Source organism: Acanthochromis polyacanthus, chromosome 5, assembly GCF_021347895.1.
Source record: "Acanthochromis polyacanthus isolate Apoly-LR-REF ecotype Palm Island chromosome 5, KAUST_Apoly_ChrSc, whole genome shotgun sequence".
In the NCBI taxonomy this organism is placed as follows: Eukaryota; Metazoa; Chordata; class Actinopteri; family Pomacentridae; genus Acanthochromis; species Acanthochromis polyacanthus.
Window position 1 is genome coordinate 19670507 of NC_067117.1, and position 27433 is coordinate 19697939.

Consider the following 27433-nt stretch of genomic DNA (forward strand, 5'->3'; position numbering starts at 1 on the left):
ATGGCTGTTTTTGATTTTTTAATTTTCAATAAATTTTTATTTATTGTTACTTTTGTGAGTTTCAAGTGATTTCAGTGAGAATTGTGGGTTTTTCCTTCTTTAACTGAGGGGTACCAACAATTTTGTCCACGTGTGTATCGCCTACCTCGCCCACCTTCACACACACACAAACACACACAGACAGACACAGGATTTGTCATGGAAATAAAGACCCAGTCACACAAACGCAGTGGAGAGATTAAGAGTAAACCACTAATCTGACGGTGCCTGCATCAGTGTGTTTGTGTCTGTGTGCTTCTTTTGGAAATGTGGGCAGGTTTTATGTGATGTTTGGTTCTGCTGTGTTTTTTTTCTGTCATAGCAGCTGCAATGAAGGCCTTTGTTTAGTGAGGAGTTTTACCACTGAGAGAAGAAACGAGGAGAAAATGTGCTACTGTGCTCGTGTTTTCAAATTAGGTGTTGGAGTAATTTGTATTTTAGTTGGGTTTTCTGCACTACTATGAGTCTAAAAGGGGAGCACATGGCAGAAGGATATGCACAAAGAGCTTTCTGGGAAATGGAGAGAGAGAAAAGGAGAGAGGATGATTGGATGGAGAATATTGGGGGAGATATAAAGGAGACAAATACAGTCTGTCTGCTCTTCATGTGTAATTGTAAAGACAAGGGCTGCATGCCTGGGAGACAGCCTGGGGCGCTCAGCCCTGTGATCAGCAGCCAAATCAGACACAATGTTCATAAACCGTACAGAGCGCTGAGATGGTGGCATTCACCATCCAGCCATCTCAGACTGCTCAGAAAGGGCTCCTTTAGACAGGAATACTTGCAATATAGGTAGTGATGTTATTTAAGGGACGGGGTGTGGCACAACACCTGTCAGGCAGATAATCTTACGCACAAATGTGGTATGTTTTGATTTGGTGAGGTGATAAATTCCAGATGGAAGTTTGTCTACTGTGCATTCTCTTCACATTCCACTTTGGAGTTGACTTGGTGTCAGGGATCAGAATCAGAGCGGTCACAGGAGTGGGTGTTAGTGTTGTAATGTGGTGTGTGTGTGTGTTGCTGTTTCATAAGCCCCTTTGTGAATGCTCTTTTCTGCTAATCTGATGTCAGTTTAATGTGTCAGTCTCATGTCTGAATAAAAGCCCTGGTCATTTTTCCATGAAAGGCATGACAGCAATCTTACTAGGAAGGATCTAGTGACATTTCAGCATCACTTTCAGCGTGAAACACTAATGGATAGGCAAGCACAACAAAGCCACGTATTGATATTGGATGCTTTCACCTATATTGTGCCTACCAATCAAGACTTAAAATGTTGATTTTTTCCCCCCTGTGGCACGTCTAAATAGAGCTATGTGGAATGTTTACAGAAAATTCTATCACATCTGAATGACACACGCCAGCGATGTTGTGTACTCCATGACAGAAAAGGGATATATTCAACACATGTAGGCAGAGCAGGGACAACGGTGGCCTCAGAGCACAGGTGCATATGCACATACTTACAAGTACCACACACGTGGCCACATACTTATATAACACTGACTGAAGAAATGTTTGTCAGAGTGTAATTCCATTTACCTCTAAAAACACATGAGAATTTGTGTGTGTGTGTGTTTACTGTTGCAGCGAATGCGGATAGGAAGAATTTGTGTGATGTAGTGCCCACAGTCTGTCTACTGTCTCGGAGTGGCAGCTGTCTCTCACACACACACACACACACACACACACACACACACTCACACACACACTCACACTCACACTCACACTCACACTCACACTCAGACGCACACATCTGTTGTCCACGCAGCACATTGGGTGTCAGGGAAGCAGTTGTCCTTGTTTGCTGCTGCTCCAGACCTTGAACGTACGAGTAGATAGTCTGCCAGTTTCTACCTCTGTCCTTGTGCGGGCCACTGACTCAAGCCTGGGAAACAAATAGAAGAAGAGCGTGAAAATACGAGACATCGATCAGATTAACAAATAAATGAACAGGCTGAAGGCTGGCATAGAGTCTGTTTTCATGTTTTTAATGATGGTTCTTACTATAAATTTTACAACTCACTGACACTCACTAAAAACAATGCAGAAACAATCGCTTTACAGTCTTCAGATTCCATTATTCCAGCCTGTAAAGTGGACTGCTGTAAAGAATTTACTCTTGGCTAACATACTGGAGCAAAAATTAATAGGAAGCAGAACAAGGACAATGGCTGAGTCCGGTGCTTCTACTCTATAGGCTTTTCTGAACTCCTTCATGTCAAGGCAGGTCTAGATCAAGTTTTATATGTCCAGCTGGGCTGATGGCTTCAACATCAACCCAGCAAGGTGTTTTAAAGACAGGGGACTCAATTTGTTCCAGCGTCTGACTTCCGAACAGGCGCACACACACATACATACTACTTTGGTAGTCTGGAACAAGGCATTTGTTTTGGCAGGCCACCTGCCACAGAGAGGGAGGTGGAGGGGGAGAGAAAAAGGGCACAGGCGCTTGTCCTCCTGAAACTGATTTACGTTGGCACTAAAACAGAACTCGTAAGGGCTTTTTATGCGCCTCAAGGCTTGCCAGTCAGCTTGTTCCCCCAGCCGAGGCAGGAAGGAAATGATACAAGATACCACAATATACAATACTGCTTTAATGTCCGTCCTCTTGAAAATTGGTCTTACCTCCCTTAAAATATATCTTGGCTTGCTGGATGGCTTGAATACAATTTTTGGATGGTTGTTTTTGGTACCTAAACAGGACAAGCTAATTTTTTTCAGGTATTCTTCCTCACTAACAATGAATGTGAAATCTTGGAATGACTCTAGCTATCCACATTTGGCTATTAAAATATATTCTGCTGTCATTCAGTTGAACACTAGGTCCTTTATAGACAAGTTTCCATGTACAGCGACAGATGGGCTTTGATGTATTTTTTGATGGTATTCCAGTAATCCTCAGTAGAGAAGTGACTGATTTATTGCAGTTTTGAGATTTGAGTTTGTGTAGTGTTAAGAGGACTGTTTAAGCTTCAGTGTGGTTTAGACTGATCGTCTGACCCCTCCTATCCCCATCAGCCCCTGAGACATCCACTGAGTGGGACATATGTCAGAGTGGTGGGCTAATCAGACTGCAAAATGACAAACCTGCACCGTGTTTACCTTTAACAGAGACGTGTGTGTGTGTGTGTGTGTGGAAGAGACAGCATAGGCCTGAGTGTATATTTTCTCAAAAAACCAAAATAGTTTCAAGACCCACATCCTTGACCCTGCAATAACTTTAGTCTGATGTTTTATACGTTGATGTCTGTTTTTGACTGTGTTGTCTGTCAAGGGATTGCCACCCATTCCCTCGTCAGTCTGTCCGTCAGTGTGTTGGGGGGGGATGGTAATCCATTCTTCCCATATGCAGATAGTGGCGGTGAGATTAGGCAGACCCTGGGAGAGGATTAAGGCTTCAGGGCTCGACTCCCCTTCTATCTTGCCTCCTCTCTAACCATCCAACCCCCACTACCAGCACCCCTCCACCCGCTTCCTGCCACCTCCTTGTGCTGTTCAGTCCCTCACCCGCCCCTCACCCGTCTCCCTTTCCTCCCCTGGGCAACTATCCAATCTCTGGAGTGTGTTAGCTGCCTATTGAAGAGGTGGAGGGCAGATTAAGATAGACCCATTTGGTTTTTGCACGTGTGTTCTGTTTGTGCATTCAGTATTTCTGTGTTTTGTGAAATTATTATGATTATTACTTTTTCAACATTTATGAATTTGTTTGAGAACAGTGGAAATGTGGAGTGAGAGGCTGGCACGTCATGTAACGAAAGCCAGGCGGACTCAGGAGTCATGAATGTGAAATGGCAAATGGTCTCCACTTATATAGTGCCTTTTAACCTTAGCGAGGTTCTACAAAGCACTTTACAACGTGTTTTCCATTGACACACACACTCACACATCAATGGTGGCACAGCTGCCATGCAAGATGCTCTCCCGTCATTGCCAGCCTGTGTTTTGTGGATTTTTCAATGTGTTTCTGTTAAGGATCGACTGATTTGTCTTTTTTCAAGGCGGATGCCGGTTATTAGTCATCAGTAAGGTTATTGAACGCTTTGATATCTCCAGATATTTGAAAACGGAATATTCGGATACCAAAATTAATATCCGGATAGTGCCGTAGCGAACGAATATTCAGATATTCGGGATATTCGGGTCCAGCCCTAGTGCTGCTGTGAGCTTCTCCCCGTCCCAAAGCACAGGCTGTCAGTCCAGTAACCCTGCAGCAGTCCCAGTGTCTGAGTGAGTAGGGGAGACAGACATCACTCCGCGGCCAGGCGGCAGATGAATCGCGCATGCGCAAAGTCACTACAGATCCCATCCAGACTTACGGAGCGGAATATAAATGAAGATGTTTCTTCACTGTCATTATGTGGCTTTATAGACTAGTCGACTAGTCGCAAATAAAATTTTAGACTAGTCGGTTAGGAAATTAGTCGAAATTCCCATCCCTACTCAGAACCAGAGTGATGACTACAGGTAGAGAGGCTGAAATTGTGCATTCTTAAATCTATTTATTTTATAACAGCAATGATTATAATTGGAAAAATGCTGCATATTTGATTTGATAATTGGCTAAAGTGATCATATGTTGACTCCTAGTTTGCATACCTGCATAGATACCATTTGAGAGAAGAGAGAGTGCAGTGGACATGCGTGGTTTGAGTGTACCAAATGCGTCTTTCATGATTATACTATGCTTGGGTTACAATAATTGACTTTTAATTTGACTTTTTATGAGAGTGTGCCTGTCCTTAGAATTTGCTTTCATTTTCAGATCTTCTTATTCGCTCACATAATTTCCGTCATTCCCCAGTTCCACCTCTTGTCCCAGATGTGACCCACATGTTGTGATGCAGCGCAGAGGGCAGAGAATTTGTCTGAGTGCTGCTCTTCTTCCTTTCTCATCACCATCCCTCTCTCGCCACCTTCTCCTCCTCTTTCTCCCCTCCAGTGTCGAGTGCTGTAATTGATATGCCACCGGCAATAAATCAGCACAGCTTTACGCTCTGTGCAGCGACCATTATCTGAACGGACAGGTTTAGCTGCTTTGGAGAAGAGGTTGAGAGAGGGGAGTTATCCAGCTCAGCTCACAAGAGTCACCAACAGCTCATCACTTCACCATCCTCTGGAATTTCCTTACAGCAAAATCAAAAATCAAAACATACCAGCACCATGTCTAACTATCTTAAAAGCAAATAAACAAAATGGAATAAAGCACTGGAAGGACCCCTCATTTCTAAGCCTTTCTCTTATGTGTCCTACCTCCCTTTTAACCCCTCATCCCAATTCTCGGTGCCCATCGGGACACAGTACAGTCCTGTCAATTGATAGGACGTACCGATATCAAATCCAATCAACTTGGCCCCTTACAGCCCGCCGTCTCTAATGCTTTCCCCTGATGTGATAACGGACTCGGCTCCCCCGATATGGTGACTGCCCATTCCCAGAGTCACAGACACGCTCCGGCCCAAAATGATTGACATGTTTTTCCTTGATGGTGCCAGATATGGCTCGCAACCATCTACCACTGCTCTTCCCACCATTTCAGTTTAGCTCTGGAGGAAATTGAAATTGAAGAGGGTTTGGAGGGATAAGGGTGGGTAGAGAAAATGGAGAAATCTCAGAAAACAGAAAACGTGTGCAAGAAGCTGAGTGAATACCTGCATCCTCAACAGCTGGGTGTGTCTGCTGTGACAGGAGATGGAAATAGGGGGATTGAAGGTGAGGGAGCTATTTGTAAGGACATTATCAGTGTGATTCTTTAATCCATCCTGTTTCCTCCCCTCAAAGTCTTTAACTTTATAATCTGGAGCTGGATAACTCCACTTTGTCTTTTCACTAACCTTTGTTTGTTAGCGTGTTTCGTGATGTCATTGTCTTATTGCCCAGATAGATAACAAGCAGCCACAGACCCCCAGATGCAATTTGTTGTGCGATTCACACTCTCTTACATCAAGCTGTGGCTGGCCTAAATGAAGAGGAATTACTGCAGGGACGATTTTTTTCAGTTTCTCTCGCATTCTTTATCAGACTCTCTCATTTGCTCGCTCGCTCACTCTGCCTCATTGTGTCTTTGCCTCACTTGGAAATGACAAAGGAAAATGAGGCAGCCGGCCTCCCTACGCGCTGCCACGCTTTAAATTGACATCTGCTCTCATCGCAGCGCGACTGTATCGTTGAGCAAGAAATTAGTTTTTTTTTATAGGCTGGCTCGTCACTTTATTGCGGCTGCTTATGTGGAAGAGGCCGCGATCCGCGACGAGTCGTTTTAATCTCACAGAGTGGAAAGTAGGGGTATATCTGATAACTGCAGCTCAGGCCCTTCTCTCTGCAGTTTCCTTACTGAGGTGCCTCGATCCACAGAGCTCCCCTGGTGTTTGATTCAAGCGAAGGTAGAAGCCTGATTAAAATGCAGCGGAAGTGCAGCCTTTTGTTTGGCTCCTGCTGCTCCTCATTCACCCTTCTGCTCATCTCTCTCTCTCTGTCTTTCTATCCATGCAACGTCTGCTTCTGTCTGTCTCTTACTTTCCCTCACTTTCGTCCTGCTCGTTTCTTCTTTCTGTCCCTATTTTTCCTCTTACTATACATTTGTCTTTTCCCGACCTTTCATTTGTAGAAAATTGGAAGACACCACCTCTCCCTGAACCTGGCTAGCTTTGTGTCAGTTGAGCTATGGTTTGCTATTCCGCGAACATCGCCACTACTATTTCTCTTCTCTCCTGCTCACACTCGCTCTCATTCTCTTCTCTCTCTCGCACTGTTTGCAGCAGCAGTGACTAAAATTGATGAGCAATTCAATGAGTACTCTTACTGAGGTGCTTAATTCTTTCAGTACTTGCAAAGTGCTTTTTTTGTTTGTTTTACCTCAGAAGGTTTACACACTTTCACTCATGAATACCTGCCTTTCACAACCATAGCTACAGAGAAGACAAAAAGAAATAGATTTTGAAACAAACTCACATCAATCCCTCTGGTCTTGGCAAACATACTGCACTTCCTGACCTGTATGCTTAGTGATTGATAGACAGATGGCCTTGCTCCTGAGTGGCTCACCAGAAGGAGAACAGGATGTGGAAGCTGAGATAAGGAGAAATGGAAAGAGAAAACTCATCCCTTCACTTCACCACTCTGTCTCTGTCCTCCTTTTGATTTTCATCCGTTTCATGTTTTTCCTCCCTCATCCCCCTTTCCCCATCTTCCTACCTCCTTCATCTCTCTGTAGTGTCTCTCATCTTTTCTGATTTGGTATGGTCATAAAACACCCGTCGCACAGACACTTTGATAGTCAAGGTGAAATTGAAGTGTTGGGTCCCTGGGAGAGTTGCGTCCTGTTTTGCATAACCAGCATTTACAGGAGAACTAATGTCCTGGTATTGCAGAAACATGATTGGCCTGTCAAGTAGCGGCAAGCGCCCAGCAAACCCTGCTCCTCACCTCTGTATTGTCATTGTAGGACGCCTACAGCAGCATATATTTCGACGCCTCCTCTCTTCCTCCTCCTTGTCCTTTACCTGTAAGATTTCCATCTCTATAAATGATCTCACTCCCACCCTTAAACATACCACCTCTGTTTCCTGCAAAGGGTACCAGCTGTGGGGTAAATTGCGTGCCGTGTGAAATGTATTGCTGTATTTGTGAAAAGCTCGTAAATGAAAGCAGACCTAAGTAAATGTGTATTTGCCAATCCCCCCGCTCTTCATTTTTCAGAATTAACAGGTATGAGGTGACAGGGATGGCAGTGAGGAATGAAGCAGAGCCAGTCGCATCGAAATGTGGGAAGTGTTCAGACTGAAAATAGCTCAGTGGAAAGGAAAAAACAAGGGCTATGTTGCTGTAGGCATGCTGCCACAGGTAATGGTGACAAGATGAGTAATTCATGAATAAATACAGGTCCATGTTTTGAATTTTAAGTTTTTACATACCAAAATGCTAAAGAATTTTATCACTAGATAAGACCTAACTGGCAACAGTCATTTTACACCACGTGTTGACAGTGTTAGGATCAACTATAGCATTCAGCCATTAAAATAAAATATATTTTATTTAGTATTTGTACTTGTATTTGATTTTCCAGATGATGTTGCTATGTGTACGGAGGTTTTTGTTAAAAAAAAAAGCAACGGGACCAGCACTGACTATCGTAGTATTGTAGCAGTGGTCTGTTTCAAAAGAACAATGCCACTTTTTATGATGCATCATTACTGTGTGACTGTAATGACATGGAGGTGACTGAATAACAAAAGACAAGCAGATTTTGAGTGTGCTGACTGTAATTGAGGCCTGAGGGGAGAGGGGATCGACTCCAGAAGTGTTGTGTGAGATGCTTAACTAGAATTGTGCTTTATGTTCAGCATATGCGCATCTTAGTCAAGACTTTTCATATTTTTCTTTTCTGAGGTTATACATTTGTTATGCTGTATATGTCTGGTATATATTGCGATCATAGTTTCCTGAGGGGAAGCACAGTGCTGGGCTGCCTGCTGTGCTGCCACCAGAGCCCAGTGCCTGTTTTAAATTGCCAGAACTGCAGGAGTAATTACAATAAGGGGTGACTGCATAGTGTGTTGGTACTGTTCAAAGCATGACAGGAAAGCCTTCAAGCAGACCTGGCTATAAATTGCTAGCTGTCAATGTAACAGTGCCCACTGGCACTTTTTCAAGAACACACCTCCTCCAAAGCCACCATGGCAACGTTGAACGTTATGAAATATTAAAGAGTTCAATGTTGTGAGTCTATAACTCATTCCCAGTCTCGCATTATGAGTCCAGAGCCTTTAATAATCGGCCCATGCCTCCCCTGCATCTTCACTGATAATTAAATGGTGACACATTTGCCTTCCAGACAAGTTTTGATATTATTTATTTATCACTAGGTCAAATGTCAGCTTGAATTTTTTCTCTAGTTTTGGCTGTGCCTCTTTGATGCATAATCAATAGGAAATGTTCCTTGGATACTCAACGTGTTTTGTTTTTTTTCTTTTTACCTTCCAGGGCTCCCACCTTATGCCTCTGTGGATGATGTTCCCGATGACTGCTCACAACGCTGAGAACAGGACAGTGGATCAATAGGAGTTTTGTTTCTCATCCCTGATCCTTCTCTCTCTCCCCCTCAAACTGTCCTCTTTAATTCCTTGACAGTAGAACACAAAAGAAAAAAATCCTGACTTGGGACTTGGTACCAGAGCTTGTACTCCTCCTCCTCCTCCTCTCTGTCTCCTTCCCCATCCCCCTAAACCTTGCCTCTGGACAGCCCAGATATGTGTCCCCTAGCTCGGTCAGCGACTTCCCCTGGCCGGGGGAACATGTTTCTCCTATTGGGGATTTTACTCATCATGAGCTCATCCTTCTCCGGAGGCCAACCCTCACCCTTCAAACGATTCGCCCCCATTGAATGTGGGCTCACACATCTGGCCATCCACAACAAAACTGGAGAAGTGTATGTGGGAGCAGTCAACTGGATTTTCAAGCTGTCTAGCAATCTGACCAAACTGCGGAGCCACATGACTGGTCCAGTGGTGGACAATGAGAAGTGCTACCCTCCACCCAGCGTCCAGTCCTGTCCTCATGACCTGGCCCAGACTCCTAATGTGAACAAGCTGCTTCTTATAGACTACGCACAGAACCGCCTCATTGCCTGTGGCAGCACCTCACAAGGCATCTGCCAGTTCCTGCGACTGGACGACCTCTTTAAGCTCGGCGAGCCCCACCACCGCAAGGAGCACTACCTCTCCAGTGTGGCAGAGTCAGGTACCATGTCAGGAGTCATCATAAGCTCCTCCCAAAGTCCTACCAGTAAGCTGTTCATTGGAACCCCTATTGATGGCAAGTCTGAGTACTTTCCCACCTTGTCCAGCCGCAAACTTATGGAAAATGAAGAAAACGCTGACATGTTCAGCTTCGTCTATCAGGATGAGTTTGTCTCCTCACAGTTAAAGATTCCGTCGGACACTCTGTCCAAGTTCCCTGCTTTCGATATCTATTATGTCTACAGCTTCAGCAGTGAGCAATTTGTTTATTACCTGACAATGCAGCTGGATACTCAACTGACTTCCCCTGATGCCAGCGGAGAGCAGTTCTTCACCTCCAAAATTGTGCGACTCTGCGTGGATGACCCAAAGTTTTACTCCTATGTTGAGTTCCCCATTGGGTGCACGAAGGATGGAGTGGAGTACCGTCTGGTACAGGATGCCTTCTTGGCCCGCCCAGGTCGTCAGCTCGCCAACTCTCTGGGGATCTCTGAGAATGAAGACATCCTCTTCACTGTATTCTCTCAGGGTCAAAAGAATCGGGCCAAACCACCCAAAGAGTCAGCATTGTGCCTGTTCACCCTGAGGAGGATAAAGGAGAAGATCAAAGAAAGAATTCAGTCCTGCTACAGGGGAGATGGGAAGCTGTCCTTACCCTGGCTGCTCAACAAGGAGCTCGCCTGCATCAACTCGGTAAGCTCAAACTTTCTGTGTTTCTTCTGTTTTATTGAGTTCTGTTGTTCATATGCTTTCTCAACAGTTTACTTACCAGTCAAGGAGCACACATTGTGTTTTCATGGTGAAGTTCAGGGCTGCATGAACAATTGAATATGAGTCACCGTCACAATTTTGCCTACCAACAATTAAATATTCACAATAGGCTGGAATATTACTGTTTAAAATGTGTGCTCCTCTTATAGAAAGAGTCAGCTTATATAAAAACTCCACAGATTTAGAAAAAACATCACTTGGTTTAAAATTAGGTAAATCTCCACTGAGAATGCTTCAGTTCACTCTTTTCAAAGTAATTTTTGGCCAAAGCACCTGTCTGAGTTGCGATTGCTGCAGTAGTTGAGTGGGGAGACTAGAGGCTTCTCTGTGTACAGCTGTCTAGTTATGAGGTCTTTAAATTGTTGTCTGTAGAAAAGCAGATGTTGAGCAAGTGAGATGTCTTGGGTACAGTTCAATCTATGTTTTGCCTCCTGGGAGATGTATTGAAATCCGGTGAAAGAGAACCTTTTTAAGTCTTGACTTGATGCAAAGATTTGTACATTTGCAGGAGGGCTGCCGAAACTGTTTGGTATTATCAATGGTGTGAATGCTGAAAATGCATCAACATTTTAAATTCCTGTGTGGTTCAACATTTTTTTTTTAATTCTTAAACTCATTATAACAAAATTTTCTGCAGTATCACTGTGTAATTTCTTTGTTGGGACTTTATCATTTTTGGCTTCGGTTATTGATCAACTGCAACTACATTGGCCGTGACAGCAGAGTTTGAGTTGATTCATTGCACAAGTTTCAGAAAAACGGAGGTTTTAAAAGTAGTGGCAGAATTTTATCACAACAAAAGGAGGTTTGTATGCTGTACCAATTTTGAGCTGCATAGCTAGTGCAGTGCACAAGCACCGGAAAAGAAAACACATAGGCATTATTTGGCACAGAGGCACTTTACATCTATTTTCTTCTCTCCAGCTATCCCTGCTCTATTTTATTTTAATACAGCCAAATTCCCATTAAACCTGTTCTCATTTACATATGTATCTATTTCTGTTGTCAGACAATGGCACGAGTATAAAATTTAGACTGAATTTAGGCTCATTAAAAATGTTAACTAGCAGTCACTTCCAAGCTGTGTCTCTGCACTGCTAAAATCCTGATTTTACAACTGCACCTGCATCTGACAAACTCACCTTACACATGAGTTAAAAGCAACACCTGTGCTGTGAATTCAGCCGTATTTTATGAGTGAAGTCAAAGAACAATTACACTGTAGGTGATCAGTGCTTGTAAAATATCCGCTGTGTCCATATTGGACTTTAATACACAGACCTAACTTTTTAAGGGGCTTAATAGAAACAAAACAAATGCTGATCTACTGATCTAAATACAGGCATTAAAAAAAAAGTACTTCTGTCATATTGCTATTATTCTGTGATTTAACATTTCTCTCACCACTTTGGCCATCCTGCTAGTTCAATCATGGGCTACCCATTCTACATTTATCGATAAAGACCACCCACCTCTACAGACCTGCAGTTAGTATTAACATAAAGTGTGAAACGACCTTTGTCAAGCTTTCTCCCTTTCACCTTTTCTACACATTTTCTCTCTTCTCACAACCTCTTGGTGCTTTGATTTAGTCAGACAGGGGACATCATTAGCCCAGTCCCCTGGATTTGTGAAATGTCACTCAGGAGGAGTACTTGCACATGCACACATGTACACGCAGCATGGTTCAGCGCACTGCAGTGTGAGATCCTGAGGGATAGCACGAGTTCGACTTGGTTTTTACTAACTGATCCACAGTGCATGGCCCTGCATGCATTACAGAGGAGTCGGCTCACACAGACACTCATACATGGACTCTCATCGGAGGCCTCAAGGCTCTACAGAACAGCGCGCAGTCTAGTTTTCTCTATCTTGGACATACACTCACTGGCCACTTTATTAGGTACACCTCACTAGGAAAAGGTTGGACCCTCTTTTGCCTTCATAACTGCCTTAATTTTTCGTGGCGTACTTTCAACAAGGTGTTGGAAACCTTCCTCAGAGATTTTGTTCCATATTGACATGACAGCATCACACAATTGCTGCAATTTGTCGGCTGCACATCCATGATGTAAATCTCCCGTTCGACCATATCCCAAAGGTGCTCTTTTGGATTGGGATCTGGCGACTGTGGAGGCCATTGTAGTACAGCGAACTCATTGCCATGTTCAAGATATGGAGCTTTATCCTGCTGGAAGTAGCCATCAGAAAATGGTACACAGTGGTCATAAAGGGATGAACATGGTTAGCAACAACACTCAGACTGTGGCATTTAAACAATGCTTAATTGGTACTAAGGGGCCCAAAGTGTGCTAAGAAAATATCCCCTACACCATTACACCACCAGCAGCAGCCTGAACTGTTGATACAGGGCAGGATGGATCCATGCCATATTGTTTACAACAAATTCTGACCCTAACATCTGAATATGGCAGCTGAAATTGAGACTCATCACACCAGGTAAAGCTTTTCCAATCTTCTGTTTGGTGAGTCTGTGCAAATTGTAGCCTCAGATTCCTGTTCTTAGCTGACAAAAGTGGCACCCGATGTGGTATTCTCCTGCCCCATCTTCTTCAAGGTTGGACGTGTTGTGTGTTCAGAGATGGCATTCTGCATTCTTTGGTTGTAACAAGTGGTTATTTGAGTTACTGTTTCCTTTCTATCATCTCCAACCAGTCTGCCCATTTTCCTCTGACCTCTCACATCAACAAGGCATCATCATCCACACAACTGCCACTCACTGGATATTTTTTCAGACCATTCTCTGTAAACCCAAGAGATGATTGTGTGTGAAAATCCCGATAGATCAGCAGTTTCTGAAATACTCAGAGGAGCCTGTCTGGCACAACCAACCATGCCACGTTTAAAGTCACTTAAATCCCCTTTCTTCCAATTGTGATGCTCGGTTTGAAGTTCACCAAGTTGTTCAGCAATTGAACAGGTGTACCAAATAAAGTGGCTGGTGATTGTATATACTTGCGTACATCATTTTCTCTGACCTTCTCTCCTCATTCTGCTCTCTGGATTTCCCCCCGCTGCTCATCCACTCTCTTCAAGCCACATTTACCTAAATCCTCTGTTAGTGTGCCTCACTCACCTGTGTCAGCGACCACATCTTCCATCCTATGTGGTCTTTAAAAGCACCCATCCATCCCCCTCCATCTTGCTCTCTCTCAAGATAGCTTAATTAAAGGACCTGTTTTAAAGCTTTTTCTTTAAATGTCAGTGAACACCATTTTAACGGCAGGTGTCTTCGCTGCGCACACATACACACAAAAAACCCTTCACCCTGTGTTGCGTCTAATGGAGTGGGATAGTTGGTAAGAACAGCACGCTTTCTATTTGTAAGTCTTCATTAGCTTGAGTGCGCAGGTGTGTTTTTGTGGTAGTATAAGTGATGTGAATGCCCCAGCCAGGTCCACTTCTGCCTCCCTCTCTTCCTCTCTTTTGCCACGTTCTGTAGATGTAGTCTCTTTCCTGTTCAGTGGCTGCATTCATGCTTTTCTATTCTTTTCATTCTTAAGGCCCATCGCACTGACAATAGCTCTGAGGCCAAAAAGCAGGCTATCTCATTTATTTCAATTAGACCTTTGCACTGGTGCAGCATGAGCTATAGGGGCTGCAAAGAGCTCCACTCTACCTTGAATGCATTGCAGGACGTCTGGTAACTTGCCTAGTCAAATACTTCACTTGCAAGCATATGCAAAAAACGGATAACATTTGTGATATGTTGTCATGAGAACTCTCAATAGATGGATTCTCAAACCTTAACAGCTTATAAAATGCTCTACATTGTTTGCTTTTGATAAGACTCTAAACTAGACTTACTGGTTTGCATGTTATCTAACACAGACTTGCCAAGACTTTTGCTTGTTATAGCAGGAACAGAGCAGGTGGATCCAATAAAGTTAATGATGGCTTTCATTTAAGTGTCCTAATAAATCATGCAAGCGAGCCAGCATGCACAGTATCACAGCTCCTCCTGGATGGATTGCAGCTGTTATTAATTTAATCAGTTGCTCCTACGCATTTGCTCCTGATTGACACAACAGTGCTGATGTCATTTTGAAAGTTCTGTCTTTCATTTTCATTGTGAGTTTTGTTCATTTGCACCACAGATTCTCCCCAAAATGCAACAGAAAGATTCAAGCTTCACACTGCTGCAACCTTCATGTTTCCTTGGTGTCACTGATTCTTTCATCCGTCCACATGTGCTTTTACTGTAAATTTGTTTCTTCAGTCCTTCAATACTTCACTTTGTCCCTCCTTTCTGCTTCCCGTTCCATGCTCCCAGTTCTGTTACCATGGTGATTGGAGTTTTGTAAAGGAATATGTCCACCAATATTTTATCATCACCCAAACATCATCTCAAAAATTGTCATCTCATGTAATCTGTCATTACTAATGATGTAAAAGCCTCACGGTTAAGCTGATTGGATGACCCTGTGACAGCAGCAAAGCCTGAGAGGTCAGCCTCAAGTTAATAATGTCTCCTATGTTGCCTCTAAGCACTGACCTAATGTCAACTGCCTACCACTGACCTTACCCTCAGCTAGTGGCCCGAGGGATCTCAGATCTGGTATCATGTTTCAATGCGGAAGCTTGTGCTCTGTGAAATAACTAAACCTAACAGGCACAAAGGAACACAGAAAGAGCTGAAGAAAACAAAGAGGGAGGAAGAGTCAAAGTATCGGAGATCATTTGAGATGTAACCATGTAAGTCTTAACAATACCATCCAATTCCCAAGCAGCAGTGTAACTGGAGAAGCATCTATTAATCACAATTAGTTGCTGACTACTAAATTATTTCCCAACTACTTTACCATCAGTTAACCAGTTTCACTATTTTAGTAAGAAATACAAATCTAAATGTTGTGACTTCAGCTTCTTGTATTGAATATTTAGATTTTGTTGTTCGCTTCATGACCGTAAACTGAATATGTTTTGATTGTGGACAAAACAAGACATTCAAGTAAATCACCTTGAGCTTTCAGAAATGCTGATCACCATATTTCACGTTTTTGTGACAAAATTAGTAATTGACTAACTATTGACATAATTTTTAGCAATGGAAATAATGTCACTTTAGGGCCCTAAATGCTATGGTTAACTTTAAAACAGTATTATGATGTCTTGTGGCATTGCAGTTCGTCATATTCTGAGTTTGCTTGAATTGTCTTTTAGGCAGCTGCAGTGTATATTTTTAAAGAATACCATTGCTGATAGCTACAATCCAACATACTTTCCATAACCACTGTGGTTGATTTCATTCATTTCTTTGGTCAGTTTTCTCCATCTGTAAAAATCTGAGTGTTATCAGGGATCCAGTGAGTGTGTCTAAGTGTAATTATTCTAGATTCCCAATACTTTGAATAAATGTCTGCAATGTATATTTTAATGAGTGCAAAACATTCTCAGTATTTCTGTGGTTACACCAGCCAGCTAAAGGCTCCAATCCTCTGTTCTTGGTAGGATTTGGACTACAAAAAAACCCCCGCAAACCTACACAACCAGCCTATGAGTCATTTCCTCACCTTCATTTCTGCAGGTGAGCTAGGCAAATAGACTTGCAATCTGTTACTCCACAGATCTCTGACCTTTAATACTTTGGCATTGGGCCACACCCGGACTTTCTCAGCTACTTGAGGAATTCAGATGCAGTGCGAGTGTTGTGAGAAACTCTCGGTGATGTGGGGGTGGAGGGTGAATGTTGAGGTTGACCCTGCCATAGAACGGTGCAGAGGGCAGGGCAGGCCATGGTAGGTGGTAGTGGGGGAAGGCTGCGTAGGCCTGGACAGCTGTTAGCCACACAGCCATGATGGATGACCAGCCGCTCTGTCAGCTCCCTGTGTGAAGTTCAGATTTGTGCTGGATCATAATTTCTTGCCTCTGGCCGTCATTAGGATGATATGTTTACAGGCACAGTGAGACGGTGGCTGTTTTCTGTAAACACAAATGTTTGGGCTTATTAGAAGCAGCTCTGTGATAAAACATATTTGTCCTGGACAAAGCCTGCGTGCACACAAACACACAGCGTTTAGCACCTCAGTGCTGCTACCTGGCTATATTTGTCTGCTGTGTGTATGTGTGATGTTGTGTTGTTTGTGTGCCTCTGTTTTGTCCCTGAGCTTTATTAGTGAACCCCTGACCTTCTCCCCAGTTTGTGAGTGGATCAATACAAGCCATTTCCACATGAGGAGAGGCAGAGTTGCTAAGTTAGGGTTGAGAGAGAGAGAGGGAGATGACTGCAAAAATAGGAAAGATAAAGAGTGTTGTGAGAAGGGCGGGGAAATAGAAGGGAGGTACAGCAGAGAGGTGAGCGCAAGAAAGGATGAACGACTCGCAGGTAGTAAACGAGAGAGAGGCAGCAAGAACCAGAGAGCATCAAGAGAGAGAGAGAGAGGGAGAGAGAGGGAGAGGGAGAGAAAGGTGCAGGACGTGGGCGGATACAAAAATGAAAGAACAAAAGGGAGTCAGAACTAGAGGAAGAGTTGGATGCCAAAGCAGCATACAGGAGAGAGTACGGGAATTTGAAGGATGGTGTTGAGGAGATGAGAAAGACTGAGTGAGAGCAAAAATAACAAAGCAAGCCAAGAAGGAGGCTTGAAGGGAAAGACAAGGGATTGATGAAGACAACACAAAAACAAGGGAAAAGCAGCAGCAGCAGCAGCAGTGTGCTTTGTCCAGAAGGCAGGCAAATGTGCGAGTTTCTTCTGAATCTGAGCCTTAGTGTTGTTTTGCTCACACTGTTATTTGCAGGTGATCAGGTTTAAATGATGCGTTCAGGCGTCTTTAATCCGCCCACTGAGGTCATGTTGGAAATGATTGTGATGTAGGGCATTTATCTTTACACCTTTTGATGCTGCATTTTGGAAAACAAAACCAAAACATCAAGCTGCAGGCTCAATAAAGAGATGCCCTTTTAGCGTTTGCACCGTTATAATTTCAAACAATCCTGAGGAGTTTGATGCGAAGCCACGTTTTGTGCTACAGTCACGGCTGGCTAACCGTTCTTTAGATCTGATGTCAGTGTTATCATGAGTTTTGAGGGATGATGGTAAGAATCATCTCTAAAAGTTGATTTGAATCAAATTTCACATTTTAGTCATTTTTAATCGGATTCATAGCAATTTTCATATTTCTTGATTTGTGATTTTGTTTTTTTTAAGGTGACTTGGCAAAGCATTCCTATTCCAATCTGTTTAGATAGGAAAAGCGTGACTTGCCAGTTGAAACATAAAAAAAAGAAAGAGAGGGTGAAACAGCCAAGGAGAGAACAGCAAGCCTTTTGCAGCCAGTGTGTGCTCGAAGGAGAGACAGTGATTCACCGACGGAGAGAAGAGGAGGGCGAGAGGAAGAGTGATAGCCCTAGAAATCTTTTCACCACCACTGCCAAGAACAGCTTGAGAAAAGGGTGAATGACAGAAAGAGGGGAGGGAAGTAGAGGGCGGAGAGCAGCGCGTGATTGAACGCTGGCTGCTGCACAAATAATATCGGTGTCCGTCACCTGGCCACTGCACTGTCCTCTTTAGCAGCACGCCTCTCTGTCATGTCGACTCGCTGTGTATTTGTGTGTGTGTGTTGTGGCTCATCTGACAGGGTGTGTATGTCTGGGTGTGAAAATAATGAGGACTCAGGAGCACAAAAACTCATTTGTATGCGTGTGTTTATGAAATATCACCAAACTTAGAGGCGTACTCCAGGAAGGGAGACAGTCAGGGAATCTCTTTACTCAGGGATCACTTTGCAGAATGTGTTTTTTTACTCACTAAATTTATCTTGTTAAGTGGTGATCTCCAGCTGTTCCTTGCCACAGTAAGAAAAGCATAAAACTAGTGAGCAATAACCTTTTATGGCTTGCTCTTTTTTAGTTATAGAAAATTCTAGAGAAGTTGTGGAATTTCACATCAAGACAGCAGATGAACTTTTAAAATGTTCCATCTGAATCTCTTTAGCACTCTGCACAGCAGTCTTTGGCAAGGATGTCCTGTGACAGTCTCCGTAGTTGGTATTGGAGCTGCTCAAGCCACTTTCTAATTCACTGTCGGTGCACGTATATGGAGTTCAATCCAGGTAAACTGTTGTGTTTTGGGCACAGCAGCTATCAGTGTTGGAGAGTAACCGAGTTACGTATTTAGAATACAAAATATGAGGAACTGTATTTAGTTATAGATGCAGTTTAAATAGGTGGCAATGAGCATACATTTACATCCATGAAAACTCTAGATTTCTTGAAGGGATTAAGGATATTTTAACACGTCTTTTACATTCTTTTGTCCATCAGACCTGCACTTGAAGCTGCATACATAGTTCATCAATCATCATTGTGAATGACATACCTTATTCCATGTAAATGATGCAAACACTGAGATTCCATTGAAGGAGCTGCATTTCCTTAATCAACAGCTACTAATCTATTTCTGGCCCCACTGATTCTAATATTTGCTCATGTCATGCCAGCAGTGCATTGTGCAGCAGAGTTGTGTTGATAAATAGAGATATTGACACTTGCCTCTACATGAGGTTTACGTTTGACCCAAAGAACTATTCAAAATGTCAGACTGCTTTGTCTTGATCACCTGATGGATGGGGAGGTTTTGAACTTTGTCACAAGCCAATACATCAATCAGTCCAAGAATCAATCATAGCCAAAAAACATCAGCCTCAAATATTTCGTTTTTTGAGGCCACATCAGCCAGCTGTTATCTGACCAGCAGTGTCAGCTGTGAGATTTGATGCTGAGCCTGAAATCAATTTTGACTTGATTACTTATTTGTCATAGTTATTTAGATTTTTGTTTGCTTGTTGGTGTTAGTTACTCACTGCTCTACTTAATGTTAACATGGTATTCCTTTAGAAGTAGCATAGCCAGTACTATGACAAACATGTCATAGTACTGGCTATGCATAGCACCACTCTAATGATGCAAGGCATAGTACCTTGGATAATGTCATAAATGTCAAATTTTTTGTAGTTTTTTCCCTATTTTCGTGCATTTGATCTGGTATTGTGCATAGTAAACTATTTACATCTTCTGTTAATTACAAACTAATTGATATTTGTGCTGCTGAAGCTGTAGGTCATCGGCTAACTGAAATGTTTTGTGTGTCTGGTCTATTCAGTGAGGCTGCTGAGAGGAGCATGATTATTAGACAAAGTACCGTCCTGTGGCGAGCTGCGCCCGAGAGACTGATTACACCAGTGTAGGAGATGCAAATGTTGTACTGGATCCCTTTACCTATGGCTGATAAGAACACACAGTAGAGGAATATTATACTGACTCACTAAGTATAACCCAGTAGAGCAAACAGTGAGTTCTCTGTATTTCTAAGATACTGCAGCACCCTTAGATTTTAGTTTCTGGTTTAATATGAGGAAACTTGTCATTTAATTTGGGAATTCACTTGACGTAAATTAAAAAAGAAAACAAAAATGGAATATCAAGTTCTTTCCTTGCTCTTGGCTCTTACAGCAACATCTTACAACAAATATTGTGCACCTCATGATCCCACATTAAGTAAACCGAGCAGATTTTCATTACAGTGTTACAGACAAGACAAAGTGGATTGACTCCGAGCCCGGCTCCTAACCTTATTAAATCTATCGTTATGAATATCATCTAATGAATGTAACTCGCTCGTGGTCTTTGTAAAACACAGTCGTATTTCTGCGGACCTAATCTAAAAGGATGTGCCGGCAAATGTGTTTAAGTAATTAGACCTGATTAATTGAGCCAGAGTTGATGAACGGAGTTAATTGACAGTCTAAATGAGCTGAGCTCGGAGATGTTGATTGGACGGGTTGTCTTTAAAGTTATCTGTACTAATGAGTCATGTTTCAGTTAATATTTGCTGATTTAATATAGAGTTTGGTTTAAAATGGGGAAGGTGCTCATTTTTAAGAGTCTTGATTTGTGTCACTGAACATTTGAGTGTCTCACACACTCAAGTGCTGCTCTGATTCCATTACTAAAGAACAATAGAAAACCTTTGGAAAAGACCCCATGCAGACTTTGCATGTGAGCTGCTTAATTCTCTTCTCTTTTTTCTGACCTTTCTCTCCCTCTGAGGAGCGTTTAGCTCAACAAATCCCCATCTCTAGCACCACTCTAATGATACTAATTGTCAGCGTAATTATGTATTGATCGCTACTGTGTGTGTGGGTGGGTGGTGTGTTGCATGCATCATTATCAGGAGTAATCAGGAAATGTGTGGAAGGGTTTGCGCTTGTATTGCACATGCCGATTGTCTGGGTGTGTTTGCAGGCTTAAAGTTTCTTTTTAAATGCTCACATCTGTTTCCGACTGCAGTCTTTGTGTCCCTGTTAGTTAAGCTGAATGTATGCAGTCAGCAGTAATGCATTGTGCAAACTCATTTACCATTGTTGTGTCTATCTTGAGCACACACTTCACGATTACTTCAAGCAGATCACATGTGGTTCCATTAATTCAGACATCATCTTTACTGTCTTTAATATTTTCTGGATGCAGTTTATTTAAATATCTTAAACTGATTGAACGCTAAAATGCTGATCCAGTGTTTCCCTGCTAGTCACTGAGCAGCTCCATCACGGCAGTCAGAGGTTAAGTACTTTGCTTAAGGGCACCTGTGTTGGTTGACGATGGAGGGCAGAAGTGTTTTATCCATTCGCCCTCCTCACCCACATTTCCCAGCTGTTGTACACGTTTGAACCGATTGTCCTTTTGATCACGTACTCTTGTTTCTAACCGCCTGTGAGCTTACATCAGCAAAGATTCATTTTCGACTGACTGCGTGTGTCTTTGTGTGCATTTATGGGCGGGTTTTATTCCGTGTGCATTCTCTGTACAGTACGTATTATTTCTCCTCTGTCTCTCCCATTCACTTGGATTCCGGTCTAAAGATGTGGTGACAGCTTTTGGAAGCAGTTCTCTGAATAGGTGCCAACTCCTTGAGGTCTCACTGTCTGCCTGGAGTGCACTCAATGTAGAAATTACTATCCAGCAGCCTATGAATATGGAATTGGTGCAATCATCTCTTTTACTAAATTATTGATCAGCGAGGATCAAGTAACATATTCTAGAAAACAGCTTTAGCGATTCGAAAGGAGACAATTTATAGATGGTAAACAGTCGGGGGGAAACATTGATTTCTTCCTCAGACAGTTTTTTTTTTCTCTTATGCACTTCAGACTGTATAAGTCATTCTTATAACTGGAGTCTGGAGTTTTAAATCGTCAGCCACAGAAAGATTTATGTTGGATAACAGACCTTTTTCTTCATCATTATGGTAATTTTTCTTGTTTTTTGCTACACATTTGAGACACAGCCAGTAAAAAGGCTTTGTCTCTATGGACCCAGTGGCATGCCATGCTAATGACATTTTTTACGTCTTGTTGTTTCATAAAAAGAGATCACTATAAATGATTGCGTGTTATTGCGGCGGCGGCTTGTGACACAGACGGCCCGAAAATTCGGATCCTTTTTCATTTTTAGAAAGTTCTGGCCAACATTTCCTGATGACAGATTGAACCCAGTGTAAACCGACCTTCGTTGCCTTCGCTTTGTCTTCAGCAGAGGTCTTCGGCATCTTGTCTTGTGTTTATGCAACGAAGTGAAGCGCAACGTCAGAGTCGGCAGCCACCCGGCCATTCGGGTGGTGTTTACAAACACGAATGGAGGAGCCGAAATGAGCCGAAGAACACGATGGGATGAGCCGAAGTGGGCCGAAGAACACGGTGGGATGAGCCGAAGTGGGCCGAAGGCGCAGGGAAGAGACGAGCTCCGAATATTTTTGTCTGGGGGGGAGGAGGGAGTGATCACATCCACATATGTGTATATGTTATAGACATGTGTGTATATGTTTATGTGATCACATGATGAGATGAGCCGATAAGTGCCAATGTGGGCCGAAGGCGGAGGGAAGACAGTAACGCCGCATATTCTTTCCACCCGGTGACGTCCGACGGGGGGTGGGGGGGCAAATATTCGGATACCAAATTAATATCCGGATAGTGCCGTAGCGAACGAATATCCAGATATTCGGGTCCAGTCCTAGTTAACAGGCAGACAAACTTTGCATTATAAATGTGTAACTATGGGAATCATCAGATGCCAGCTTGTTGTTGGGTCTGCTTTATAAATCAGCACATGGGTGTATCCACGTATGCTTGCAAGCGTTGTGCGCACACACACACACACACACACACACACACACACACACACACACACACACACACACACACACACACACACACACACACACACATACACACACACGTTTGTTTTTCTATACCGGTGGGGACTTACCATTGACTCCCATTCATATCTAACTCCTAACCCATACCCTAACCTTAACCATCACCAAATCAATGCCTAACCCTAAACAAACGTTTTTGCACTTTTACATTTTTTATTAACAACAATATGGCCAAGAAAACGGTGTTGCCACCCGTGGGGACCTCATTTTAGGTCCCCACCGTAAGACAAGTCCCCACCTTTATAGCAAATAGTCAGGTCAAAGTCCCCACCTGTATAGCAGAAACAAGTACACACACACACACACACACACACACACACACACACACACACACACACACACACACACACACACACACACACAAAAACACAAAAACACAAACTCTGCGGCACTTCTTGTGTTTATTCTACTTGAAGAAATGTCTCCATGAGTTCAAAGCCCCTGCTGAGATTTCTGGGTAATTTATGAGCTGCCCTCTCCCAGAATCCTTTGCTCTGGTTGGAGCCAGTCACACATGCACGGAGAGACGCACACACATCAGGTACAAGGCACCTGCATCTGCCCCCATATTTGTGTGTATGTGTGTGTGTGTGTGTGTGTGTGTGTGCGCTCGCTCTGTGAAAGTCTTTATCATCCGTTATGAAAACAAGGCTGCAGAGGAACAGCTCCTGTGGTTGATAGCATGTAGTTTGTTTCCCTTTCCTGCGGTCCACTCCTCTTTCACTTCTCTCCTGCCAAGTTTCTGTGCTTCCTACTCTCTCTTTCTTTCTTTTTAACACACACACTCAAACACACACTCACATTCAACCACAAATCCACTAACTCTCACAGAAGTAAGCCGTTTCATATGCATGCATTTCATGTCTACAAAAACAATGACATGCATCACTTAGGTACACGTTATGTTTGAGAACATAAAGAACGGGTGTTTCTGAGGTGACAACTGATGACTAATGAGGAGAGAAGCATCTTATTTGCTGTCTCTGACACACACACGTGCAAACACACAAAAGCACACAGATAAACTGCAAGCTTGTCTTGAAACCATGCTGTCAGCATTAATGCCAGCCACTTCTGTCCCTTTCTCCCTTTTCCTCTTCATTCTTCCCAACTCTGCATGGTAGTATTTTCTTCCTGTACAAACAGGTTTGCATGAGGTTTGCGCCTGTTCATGCAATGTGCTGCCCACTTTATTTGCATGCTGCAAAATGAATGAGTGTTTTGTGTTTGCCATACATGTTTTCCTTCCACCTTAATAGCTGTAATTCACAGCAGCGTGTTCAATCAACAACACCATGTATGTTCCCATGCATAAGCCCACATTGTGTTCTGCTGTTTCCATATGGTTCTCTGAATGGAGGTGACTATTGACAGATTCCATTTGAGGTTAGCGTAATGTTTGCCCACACATATTTTCCTGACGTAATACGTTAAAGAAATAGCAATCATAGGGGGAGGATTATTCAACCATTTCCTTAAGCAGAGGCCAGCCAGCGCACATCTGTAATCAGTCAGTGTTATTGTGGGCTGAGTTGTGTGTGCACGCGTGTTTAGTGCCATATGAATGATGATATTTCATCGTTTTGCAGTATGAAGTGGGTGAAGCAGCTCCGCCCAGGAGAAGACACCGCAGTTGTGGCTGTTAGCCATCATGACACGTGACCTCTAGCTGTATCTAGAGACCACTTTCGATTTATGTGTGTGTGTGTGTGTGTGTGTTTGCAATCCTTATATATTGTATCAGCAGTATTTAGGTCACATATTTCTCTGTGACCTTGAATATCAGCTGACAGCTCACATGTACACACACGTTTACTCTTAGCCTGTATATTAACCCTTTCAAAACCAGGGAGATCAATGATCAATTTCAGTATTGGTATATAATACAACGGACATGATTAGCTGATTAGTCAAAAAGGCGATCAAAAGAATTTTGGTTACCAGTAACTGAAGTAAAAGCTGAAAAACTCCCTCACTGGGTTTAGCTTCTTACAATGAGAATATCTTCTAACTGTCCTCATTTTATGCTATGATAAACATACTATACTGAATATATTTTGGCTTTGGATTACCTGTAACCACTATTTTTTGCAGAGTTTTGCTGTTTATAGACATTTGATAAAGTAGTTAAATGAGAAATGGGGTTATGTAATAAATAATGAAGATGATCAGCAACACTCTTGTGTAAGATAGCTTACTAATCTTTTTTTTTCTTTTTACAAATGCCACCTTCTGTGTAAAATAATGCATCAGAAGTGATTAAAATAGTTTAAAAATTGTGAGCTCCTGTTTTCGCATTGCTGCCTGAAGCATAACGCACACACATAGATACACACACACAAAATCTTTTTGTTTTTGGGAGGGGCCTTTGAGCAGAAAAGGACCAAGTTCCTGTGAACTGCGAATCCACAAATTCATTCAGCGTGTGCCTCATGCACCCTGTGAAAATCAAAACAAGAACTCTCCTCTTCTGCATTTGTAAGACCCTGCTGCCAAAGTCAGTGGAAGGTTGTTGGCTTAACTCTTTCATCCCTGGAGAAGTTCTGCGTCTTTGAAAACACTGCAGCACATTAAATACAGTCTCTAGCCAATAACCCTGCAGAGACCACAGAGAGGAATATTCTTTCCATACTGAATATCAGCTCTAAACTCACATGGGAATCTTTTAGTGTGTTAAATTGCAGAAACCACATCAGAATGTAGGGCCCGTTAAAATGCTTTCCGACCTCAAGGGAAATGCCTTTTATTCCATGCTGATCTATGCTGTTTAAACCTTCTAGACCTGCAGGAATGCTATAGCACCTTTACCCTCCAGTGCCCCAGAGAGACCAATATAGGCAGCTGTGTGTTAGTGTGTGCATTGTGTGTGTTTAGTAGTGTGTGTTAACCCTTATGGACTCTTGAGGCAACTGTCTACAGTGTTTTCGACAGTTAGTCTCCTCTATAGAAGATGGATTAAACCTTTTAACTTGCGCCCTGTAGGTCCTTACATCATGGGATTGCTTGTGTGTTTGTGTGTGTGCTTCTGTTTTTGTGTGCGGCTGACTCTAATCCAGACTGATGGATGTCTGTCACATGACTATATGGTTTAAAATTGTTGCCCGTAGTTGTATGCCATATGGAGAGGATGGAATATTGTTTGGTAGCTTGTAGCTACGTCTGTGTGCACGCACAGAAAATAAACTGGATGCTTTGCTTGAATGTGTGTCGTGGTTTATGTGTGTGCACAGGTTTATCGGTTCATACGTGTGTGTTTGTCAGTGTGGGCTTTCTGTCAGTCGCCTTTGTTCTGAGGGGAGGAAATTGCCTGCTGGCCATTAGTGGTTACAAAAGAAAGTTGTCTCAGGTAATGGCTCTGTGTGTTCCTGTCTCTCACTTTCTTAAATGCGCACACCCATACATACGGAGGATTCCATTAAAATGTCCACGCCCTTTGTTCTTTTACCGTGTGACCTGACCATGGAGGAGAAAAAAGAGAGGGCAGGCTCTTTGTTGACTTGAGTTGATAGGCCGAGCACCTCTTGGAAAACGTAACGTGGGTCCACAGAGGTGTGTTAGAGACAGACAGAACAGAGACTGAGGGAGACTTACTGAAGAGATGGACAGAGGTAGAAAAAGGACAAGGATGGGAGGGGATATTGATGCCTGATCAGTTACTGTAGCTGGAAGGAGACAAAAAAAGTGAGAAGGTAGAAAAAGGCAGAATAACGTTTTATTGACGGGTGCTGAGCTGCAGGCAATTTAGGCAGATCAGGAGGGAGAGAGCGAGAAGAGAGTGAGGGAGGGGTGTTATCTTTTCTCCTGTGTGGATCAATCAGATGATGTAGTGATAAGACTCTGGATTACACCGCTATTTACACACTCACCAAGTGTGTGTGTGTTTCTGTGTAACAACTCACACATGCAGCTATTGGTTTGGGTTAACACACTTCGGCAGTCAGTCAGAAACCTTGTGTCTGACACACACACACACACACACACACACACACACACACACACACACACACACACACACACACACACACACACACACACACACACACACACACACACACACACCTGTTTTGTCACACACATTTGTTGTCTGTCAATGACACTATCAGTAAAGCAGCTTCTGAAATGGACTTAAGAATAACGCACAGATGTTTTCACTATCAAACCCTTATGGTAATCATTATTTTTGAATAATTAATAAGTCTGTAGTGTATAATATGTGAAAAATATTCACCACAATTCCCCAGAGGCCTAGTTGCCCAGAGATTGTTACTCTACCAAGGAATGCGGTGGAGTTATGTGACCATCGGCGTACATGAATCTGTCTGTTAGCAACATCACTCTAAAACGGACTACTGGATTTGGATGAAATTTTCAGGGAAGGTCAGAAATGACACAAGAACCACCTCATTAGATCTTGGCAGTGATGTAGCTTATAGTCTGGATCCACCGATTTGTTCAGGATTTCCCATTGCAAAGTAGCGGCACGGCATCACTGTAACTATGACAACAAGTGAATCTGCCAGCTGACGATCACTACTACTATCCTATTGATTAAATTGTGGGGGTGTTTTAGAGTTCCATCAATTCCTGCCGCCTGCTACATATTTAGTTCAGGTGATTCAGTATCCCTACGTAATGCACACACGCATA

The 27433-nt window shown here is 42.9% G+C and overlaps 1 protein-coding gene across 4 annotated transcripts in view; it reads left to right on the top strand.

The window, feature by feature from the left end:
- The window catches only part of LOC110955286 (plexin-A1), a 213017-nt gene that overhangs the window by 32329 nt on the left and 153255 nt on the right, over positions 1-27433 (top strand). For all 4 annotated transcript variants that reach the window (XM_022200219.2, XM_022200236.2, XM_022200228.2 and 1 more), the window contains exon 2: positions 9025-10472. In XM_022200219.2, the coding sequence (XP_022055911.1) occupies positions 9291-10472 (1182 nt within the window). In that variant the 5' untranslated portion in view covers positions 9025-9290. The remainder of the gene's footprint in view (positions 1-9024; positions 10473-27433) is intronic.